The 10,103-nt window shown below is 28.9% G+C and overlaps 1 protein-coding gene across 3 annotated transcripts; it reads left to right on the top strand.

Moving 5' to 3' along the window:
- The first annotated feature begins 1,296 nt into the window (after positions 1-1,296).
- LOC105109297 (E3 ubiquitin ligase BIG BROTHER-related) lies at positions 1,297-5,548 on the top strand. 3 transcript variants are annotated; one of them, XM_011003951.1, is made up of 7 exons: positions 1,297-1,786; positions 2,545-2,890; positions 3,077-3,123; positions 4,269-4,310; positions 4,389-4,510; positions 4,582-4,690; positions 5,115-5,548. In XM_011003951.1, exons 1-7 carry the CDS (start codon positions 1,517-1,519, stop codon positions 5,160-5,162), a joined length of 984 nt encoding a protein of 327 aa, XP_011002253.1. In that variant the 5' UTR covers positions 1,297-1,516; the 3' UTR covers positions 5,163-5,548. The 3 variants fall into 3 exon arrangements, with proteins under 3 accessions (XP_011002253.1, XP_011002252.1, XP_011002254.1); XM_011003950.1 differs by having other exon boundaries at positions 3,071-3,123; XM_011003952.1 differs by having other exon boundaries at positions 1,298-1,786; positions 2,545-2,887.
- The last annotated feature ends 4,555 nt before the right edge of the window (positions 5,549-10,103 follow it).

Raw genomic sequence — 10,103 nt, 5'->3', positions numbered from 1 at the left:
TAATTACACACTCTATTTTATTTTTTAGCTAATGTATAAACTCTTTGATCAAAAACAAAAAGTCACACATATATGCGTGATTTTTTTTTTTTTTAAGGCAAGGCCTATTAAACCAATTATCCTTGAGTGTTTATCTATTTGAGTAATTCTATGTTTTTTCATTATATTTCATGGAAATAATAACTTTGAAATATATTAAAAATAATATTTATAAGAATAAGACATAGTGTTTTTATAAGATTATCAATTTTTTTTTTGTATAGGCCTTTGTGATTTGTATTTGTGTTTTTCTTAGATTTTGGTTTTTAGCTTTTTTACACAAATTGTTTTTATTATCCCATTATTAGATAAAAAAGACTCTAAGTATATTAATTTTTTTTGTATTGTTACTGCATTTGCGACATAATAAAAAAATATTTTTTTATTAAAATTTTTATTTTATGGTTGTAGTAATTTTTATTCAAAAAAATAAACATTAAAATTTCCAAAAATAAAATCGTTGTGCATGTGTTTTGAATTGATTATCTAAAGTCATTACGGGCATTTAAAAGGACAGAGGACTCCACACGCTTCGTCTATCCGGTCCACAAGCAACCTGACTCCTGTTTTTACAAATTGACATGGCTGAAATATTTTGGCCTTTTCAACAAGGTTTCCATTTTGTTCCTAATGTATAATTTAATTTTGGACCGACTTCATTACTTAAAGTTCTTGAATTTTTACCATCCAAATATTTTCAAAGATATTTAAATTATAATAATTATTATTATTTAAAATATTTTTTTACTTCAAAATATATCAAAATAATATTTTTTATTTTTTTAAAATATTTTTAACATTAGCACTATAAAATAATATAAAAATAATAAAAAATTATTAATTAGAAGTAAAGAAAAAATTAAAAAATATTTTTAAAACTAAAAAATAAATAGGCTTGTTATCTAATATAATATTTTTTTATTTTAATATTAAATCAAATTTCAAATGATTAATTCAAAAAAATATTTTGAGAGCAAAACTTTTATTGAGGCTTGGTTCTCAAACTAAAATTAGCTTCTTAATATCTATTTGAAAATATCAAATGAAAAAAAGAGTTTTTCACAAATGGATGATGATTTCCTTTTAATGTTTGGATAGCAATTACAATAATTTAATATAATAAGTGGCTAAAGATGGTATGGCCACCATTTTATGACGAAAACAAATTCAGAGTGAAATTTAATTGAAAAAGCCTGGACCACTTGAGAAAATAAAAAATAAATAATGGGAGGTGAAATTGAAAAGAATTCATGCTTGGAGGACTTTACCCTTTCAATTATCCGTTTTAATTTTGTATTCAAGTATTTCAACGAATCCCACACCAAAAAGCAATCAATCTCTCTCTCTCTCTCTCTCTCCGATTCTTGAATAATTCTTGATTCGATCAAATTCAAACACCCCTTTTGCATCTCAAACTCTAATTAACGAAAACAGCAGCAGCAGCAAGATTTTAAATCAATCCTTGAAAAAGACAATAATGGACGGCAACAACACCAAATTAGGTTCAGGAGACTCAAAAGACAACACCAACAGTGAACAACAACTTGAAGAGAACCCAAATTTGAGTTCTGATGGAGAACAACAACAGCAACAAGGAGGAGGAGGAGGAGGAGGAGGAGGAGGAGGTGAAGGTGAAGGAGAGAGAGAGCGTGGCGGTCCTCAAAGTCAGACTTCAGGAAGAACTCCATTCACTAATCTTAGTCAAGTTGATGCTGACCTTGCTCTTGCCAGGACCCTTCAAGAACAGGTCTCTTTCATTTTCTCAATGTTTTTATCTTTTTTTATTGAATGGATTGGTTTTTTTAGCTTCTTGGGTCTCTGTAATTTGTGGGTTTTTGTTGTTTTTTGATCTCACAGTCATTTGTTTTTTTTTTTTTTGTAAGTTTCAATTTTGGTTTCAGTTGAGGGAATGAATTGGTTTTTTAGGTTATTGGATCCGAGTGATTGGTGGGTTTTTTGTTATTTTTTGTGCTATGTAAAAACTTGAGTGAAAGTTTGGATTTTCAATTTGAGTTTTAGCAGGTGATATTTTCACTTTTGGCTTAGCCGAGGAGATGAATTTCAGTTTTTAGGTTCTTGGGTCTTTATAATTGGTGTTATAATCTCTTGAATAGACGTTTCAATATCATCAAAATTTGAATTTTAATGGCTTTTTCGTTTTTTGATAAATCAGGGGGGAAATGCTGTTTGGATTTTAGTTTGATGCTTTTGAGAACCCAAATGGAGTATACTTTGAAATGAATTGGTGCTTGATTGTTTGGCTTGCTTAGTTATGTTATTAATTATGAAAATACACTCAAGTTTCAATCAGCAAGACATTTGGTTAAGTTCTTCTCTAATGTGATGAATTGGCTCAGTTGATTCTGTTTTTCCATAGAGGCATTATTATTAAATTTTAGCCTTTGGTTTCTCTAACCAAGAAATTTGGTTATGTTCTTTACTTCTCATACTATGGTTATCCTTTTCTTCTAACCGTCTGATCTGATGTGCTTGATCATGGAGTAGGAAAGAGCATACATGATGCTAAGAATGAATAATGATGGGAGTGATTATGGAAGTTGGGAAGCTGGAAGTTATTTACATGACTATGGGGATGATTTTGGTGATCCCGATGATGAGACTGATGGAGATGATAATGATGATGATGATGATGAGACTGATGGAGACGATGATGATGTGGATGGTGATGCATTTGACGTGCATGCTCATGCTGACAATAGAGATGATAATACCGAAGTTGAAATTGACCCTTCTGTGTATTCCAGTGACGAGGCCTATGCTCGAGCCTTGCAGGAAGCTGAAGAAAGGGACATAGCTGCTAGACTGCTGGCCCTTGCTAGCTTAAATGGTAGTAAGTTTGAAAATTATAAAAGGAACTATTGTTTTTGTATGTCTTTTTGTTGGTGCCCATCTTTTTTCTTTTTGTTTCTTTTTTTGTGAATGAATCAGTGTTGTTTCTTATGCAAGTCTGTCTTTCTGTGGTCTGCGTGTGTGTTATGCAACCTCTGCTTCTTTTGCTAATAGCTTGTAGTTACAGGAGACGCTGAGGAGGATAGCGAAGAAGATCTTGGGAATAATTCTCAGGTCTGTAACTTGGTATATTATTTTCTTCCTACCTTTTTGGCATAGTAAGGATTTCAGTTTAACAATTTGGCTCTATGTTATGTCGTGCGACTACAAATTTCCTCAACTGCATTCTGTGAAAGTGACTTTGACATTGTGTTTTTGCGGGCACAAGCAATGGATTATATATAAACGTATGCTGTGTGTATTTTTCCTAAGTAATATGCCCCTTAGTTTAGTGATACTAGTATTGGAAAGGTGAGCAGTCGGTTTCAAAATCATGAACTTGATATCAGTGATTATTTCTAGTGAGCCCTTTTTGATCGTTTTGTTGTGTTCTCAAAACAATTCTAACTGCTGCTGCTGACATGCATTATGTGCACATGCATAAAATCATTTCAGGTAACTATTAGAAGAACTAAATTAATCTAGACCAAGCCTATAGGCCTATAAGCCTGAAATACTATGTGGAAACTGAAAAGTAATCACAAGCTACGCTTAAAACAACGTTAGGTTGTTGCTGTAGTATAAGAGCTCGTGGACTGCTCTGACTGGCACTTCTTAAGGGGTTGTTGTCAATGTAGTAAAAGGTTAGGTATAACAAGAGGAGAAGGGTAGATACCATTGTGGTGCAGTGCAGCTTGATGAACTAAGAACTGTTCAATTGTTCAGCCAAGGTTTGACTTGCATGGTGCTACCAAATGACTTTTGATTCTGACATTTTCCTTTTTCGTTGAAGCAAATAATCATGGAGCACTGCAAATGGCTTTTTGCTTGTTCTTTGTCAAAGATAATATGATTCAGTGGTTTGCTTGATTTTGGTTATTGTCTTGCTCTAGTGTTCATTTTTAGCCGCAGGTCCACAAATGCTTTTATGGCATCCAAGTGTCTTGCCAGTCTAGAGGTGTTTCATTAGCCATTTCTTTTCTTGTTAAATTTCCATTCTATTAAGTGGTATTCTCTAGTCCACAACTTTAATATGGGTGTTTTAATCTCCATGGGAGGATGCTATTGGTTTAGGTTTGTTCCTTGTTTTAGCTTTTCCTCAGGTTTTTATTGGTTGAGTGGGCATGTAAATGCAAATTTTTGTGTTTAGTCCTCTAATTTTTCTTTCGTACTTAATTTTATTGTCCCCTATGGGGCTTAATTGGCTTCTTATATCCCAGGAAACATGGGAGGAGGTTGATCCAGATGAACTTTCATACGAGGTAAGCTGGCTTGGACTGAGTGTTCCCATGATGCTTCTACGTTATTTTATTTCTTATAGCGTGATTCATTTATCTCAGGAGTTGCTTGCATTGGGTGAAGTTGTTGGAATTGAAAGTAGAGGCCTTTCAGCTGATATAATTGCTTCTTTGGCTTCAATAAACTACAAGGCAGGAAGCAGTCAGAATGGAAGCAATGATACGTAAGCACAAATGCCCAATTTTCTTATCAACTGTAGTTATGTGATGATTGAAATGTGTGCTTGTGTTTCAGCTGTGTCATATGTCGATTGGATTACGAGGATGGTGAAACTCTGACTCTGCTATCGTGCAAGCATTCTTACCATTCAGAGTGCATAAACAATTGGTTGAAAATAAACAAGGTAATTTTGTGTGTGTGTGTGTGTGTGTGTGTGAACTGGGTGTAGTTACTTGCCTTTGTCCTCTTTTTTTTTCCTTGTTTTGATTCAAACTTCTTTCTGGTGACCGAAATTCTTACCCTACCAACCTAACAGCACCTGGATATCTCAACATGGCTCAACTGTTTTCGTCTTCGCTTTTGTTTTCACTTCACTACATCGTACATAATTTGTTAGCTATCGATAAAGAACAAATAAACCTTTTCCTTTTCAATCACACATGTAAAGAGTTGGAACAAACCATATGTTCAAGGGCGCCTATTTTAAAGTGATGCTGGCACCAATCATTTGTTTAAGGGATCTTGCTTTAGACCCACAACATATTTTTGTAATTACAGTTTGAAGGATGGTATGAATCTATTGCTTAATATTTTCCTTATGACTGCAGGTCTGTCCTGTTTGCAGCACCGAGGTCTCCACTGCTGCGCACAGCTAGCATTTGTTGGACCATCCTCTTCTACTAGTGATAGACTGCTGGTTTAAAAAGAAAAATAGACTGATGTGTGCACCACTTGCATGATTGTTGTGCCAACTTGTATGCCATTTCCCAATAGGGGAAATGCCCAGGTGCGCATGTTTGTATTAATTCATCCTTTGTGTCCATTTAAGAAGCCAACCCTACAAATTGGTTTCTTTTAACGTTGCTGTGTGGCCTATATAGCAGAACTTCAGGGATGAATATGGCATCATAGATTTAGTTTTTTTATAGCAAAACCCGTGTTTTGTTTATTCTCTCTCAGAATCTTCCTTTCAAATGAATATGGCTTCACCCTACCAAATTGAATAACAAATCTATGCTATTTAATTGGGTTTATCTTCCCCTCTTCTTTTCTTGTTTTCAGCTCCATACAATCGACCACTCGATTGTATTGAACGTATAGGACTATACTACGGAGCAGTTATGCTATTGTACTCTTTTAGATTTTCTGTTGGGTGCAAGGTTCCTTGCAAGCACAAATGGGAATCTCCAGGGAATTTGCTGTCTAGCCAACAAAGGCAATGATCTTAATGAGCTCTGTCCATATCATGAATTTGTTGTCAGCTCTACACCTTGCTCCTTGTAACCCGACATGAGTGATGGGGTAAAACTTGAAAGCAAGCAAACCTGATAGGATTGGACTTAGGTTATGCCTACATGAAATGTATGGGAAGATAGAGATGATGTTGCTGCTCAGATCTTGAATGGACAGATTGAGAAGAGGCCTAAAACTTTAACGAGTTAACATCCATTATTAGCCCAAAGCCTTCGCGTACACGTTGTTGTTGTATAATAATAAAGTTCAATCTCATAAATTAGTTACGGATTTAACATTAATTTTAATTGATTTCAGTTATTTTTGTTTTTTTTTTTTAATTTCATTTGTAACATTGAGTTGTTTTGAAATTAGACTTTAAAATTTTTTTCATATTATTTTTTAAAGATTTATTTTAATTTTATAAGTTAATTCAGGTTATATTATTTTTTTTAATTTTTTAATTGAATAACTTTTTTTTTAATTTCATTTTCTAACAACTAAATTTTATCATTGTGTTTTGGAACAATGTGTTTTATCCACATCTTTAATCATTTTCTTTTTCATTTATAGTTTTTTCAATTTTATTATTTAATATTATGATATTTAGGAATTGAGTTTCATTAAAAAATTTAATTTTTTTTAAAGAAATTAATTTAGTCTCATGGATTCAACTTTTTTCTTTGATTTTAATTTTTAATGCTAGATTTGTTGGAAATAGAGTTCCATAGGTTTTTTTTTTTCATTTTCTCTTTATAAAGTTATTCCAATATCATAACCCAAGTTGTGGATTTAAGAAGTTAATACAAGTTGATTTGAGTTGTTTTTTATCTTTTTTTTTTATTTTATCATTAAATATTATATTTGTTGGAAATTAAGTTTTTTTTTCATGAGATTATTCTAATCTCATTAGTCGATTCGTGAGTTTGGTAGGTTAATTTGAACTTATATGAATAATTTTTTATTTTTTTATTTTTTTTTAACAATTAAGAACTAATTATCATAATTTATTTTGATTTTTTTATAAAATTATTACAATATCATATACAGATTCTAGATTCAATAGGTTTGACAATGGTCAATAAATATGTCATTATTTTAATATTTTTTAAAATATTATTAAATATTTTACTATATTAATATTTTAAAAAATATATCATTATTAATTTATCTTATTAGAAAATATGTTAGTAGCAATTACATATATTTTTTACATTAAATAAAATTAATTCAACTCACATCGCAGCGCAACACAAGGGAGTAAAATAAACTAAAGGAGTAATGTAAAACACTATTAATTTCTTTATGGCAATGCACTTGGTTGCGTGGTGGATTGATACAATGCAACTACCTCTAGCCCCGTTTTTTTGGTACTTGCACAATTATTCGTTTCCGACACTTAACCTTCTTTTTTTCTTTCAACTTCACCGTTCCATGTTCATACAATTCTTTTTGTTTCGATTCGCATGCGACATCATATTCACTACATTATCTTGATATTAAATAAATGCTTGATAAAATATAATTTAATTTATCAATTTAGAAAAAAAAAGAACATATACCAAATTTATCATAAAAAAAATCCTGTTTTTTTCTTTTTATTGTTCGTAAAAATACAGTTTGGTCCATGAAGTTTTAAATTTTTCAATTTTAATCCTTGTTTTCTTAGAATTTCACATTTTAGTTTCAAATTTTATTTGGTTTATATTTCAATTCCTAAAACTTGAAATATGAAAGATAGTGGCTGAACAATGAAAGATAAAAAAGAAAGTGATAAGTTATATTTTTGATATTAAAAAGGTTTATTTCATAATGTATTTGGTAATGTGATAGTTGTTGCTTTTCAAATAATTTTTTATGTCGAATGCATATCAATAATATTTTTTTATTTTTTAAAAATCATTTATAATATTAGCACATCAAAACAATCCAAAACGTGCAAACCATATTAAATTTTAGCAAAAAAAATTGAATTTTTTGAGAACATGAATGTATACCAATAATATTTTTTTTATTTTTTAAAAATCATTTATAACATCAGCACATCAAAACAATTCAAAACGTGCAAACTATATTAAATTTTAGTAAAAAAAATTGAATTTTTTAAGAATATGAATTCAACCGCATTCCCAAATAGTTCTTTAGTGTTAATAAAGAATTTTTACAAAAAAAGTTCTATTAAAGTGTTTGTAATCATTCATGTCATTAAAGAATGAAGATTGATTCTAAAAAAAATTGTATGGTTAAGTATATCTTGGGGTTTTTTTTTTTGACAAATTAAAGGTTGTTATAAAATTGAAAATAAATTTATTAAGATATTTATGGTTTATCTTTAGTGTTTTCAGGTAAATAAAAATAATTAATTTTTTTTAAAATCTCAAAACTCAAACTCTAAATTGTAACCATTAAAAAGTGGCTAGCGACATTCCTAGTAAAAGTTGCCTGTGGCCCTGCACAAGCATAAATACTCCTTGCTTACAACTAACATTAAATATCTTCAATCTATATTACAAATAACAATAATAATAATAATAATAATAACTCAAAATTTGATCCAAATATTAGTTTTGCTAGATTTTTTTTTGTGTAAAAATAATATTCAGGTGTCGTAATTACTTTTTAAAAACAGAAAAAAATTTATTATTTGTATTATAAACCCAATTAGATCAAATAAGTTATTTTAGTTTTATTTTAATTAGATAGTAGAAAAATAGACAATGACAACAAAAAATAAGTCAAATAAAAAAAAATCATAATAATTTAAAAATATTTTTTAAAAAATAAAAAAACAATATAGTTAAATTCCAAACCAATTAAATATAGGATGATGAAATTGGGTAAGAAAAGGAAAAAAAAATACATAAGTCAACTTGAAATAGCATGATAAGCTTATAATCAAGGTAATAAAACCTAGGTAATAAAAGCAAGATGACCCAATAAAAAAATCAATTATAGAAGTACAAATTAAAAAAAATAAATCAACAAATAAAAAGAACCTAAAAATATATCAAAATCAAGTAAGATGATCAAATCATGTGACAATATAACCTAATAAAAACCAAAACAGAAAAAATGGTGAAGATTAATTTCAAAACAAAATAAATTTTGAAGATGGAATTGAAAAAAATATTATAATTCCTTTTTTAAGAAAATGATTGCATAAAAAAGACCAAGTTAACCCGAGTTAATCTATCAAATTTATAATCTAAGTTATAAAATTAAGATAATTCGAGCGAGAAAAAAATAAATAAAAAACCAGAAAGCCTTCATTTTTTTTAAAAAAAACACCAATATCAAATGATAAAATTATAAAAAAAAAAAAGTAAAAAAACAACATTGTCAATTTAAGTTAACTTTTTAAACTCATGATTTGGATCATTAGGTTGGTAGCACCTTATCTGGAAAACCAAGGGCCTAATTCTAACAAATTATACAAATAGATAAAAAAATAATAATTAAAAAAATAATAATTAAATTAAAAAAAGATAAATTAGAGGATAACTACAAATGTTTTATTGAAGAGTGATATTGAAAAAAAAATCAATTTAACTAAAGGATAAAAAAATCAAAAGAATCAAAGATGTTTGGATAGAAGGAAAAAAAGTTGAAAACAAATTGAGATTTCAAAAAAGTGCCAAAAAAAATAAAAAATAAAAGAAGAAGGTCAAAGTTGTAGTATCAATAAATACAAGGATGGCTTTGAAAGTTTTACTATGTGACATTAATATTTAGAGGAGAAGAGAGAATAAAATGAAAAAAATAAATAATTATTGGTGATAAATTATCCCACCACTAATAGTACACTCCACCTTATTAGATAGATATAATTATTATAACGATATGTTGAAAGGAAATTTTTTGTTATTAGAAGTTATCTCACGTGTCATTGAAAGATCATGAACATCTCTTATAAGATAGCATATATATTATACGCGTCAATAATTTTTAAATTTTTTTATTATACCATATTTTTGTTAAAATATTAAATTATTCCCGGTTAGCTTGGTTATAACTATAAAAACTAAGTTGAGAATATAAAACAACTCTCTTACACTATTTTTTTTAAATGTTTTTATGGATAATTTAATTATTTTGTTATACTTTAAAAAATTTGTGAAAATAACTAAATTATTCTTAGTACCTAGTTCAACAATTTTTTTTTTTGTTAAATAACAAAATCATCACTACACTATTTAGTGAATAAGAACTGATTGATACTTAAAAGTGTATTTTTATAAAGGTTTTATATCATCATTTTGCACTTGAAGTATCAATAACTCCTTAACTAAAACATGTTTTATAATAATATATCTAATAATATAAGATACCTTTAATTTATGGTAAATGTTCATTTTAAATGCAAG

This window comes from Populus euphratica, unplaced genomic scaffold, assembly GCF_000495115.2.
Source record: "Populus euphratica unplaced genomic scaffold, PopEup_1.0 scaffold303.1, whole genome shotgun sequence".
Taxonomy (NCBI): Eukaryota; Viridiplantae; Streptophyta; class Magnoliopsida; order Malpighiales; family Salicaceae; genus Populus; species Populus euphratica.
Note: the sequence above shows the minus strand (reverse complement) of the source record. Positions and strands in the feature narration are given on the sequence as shown.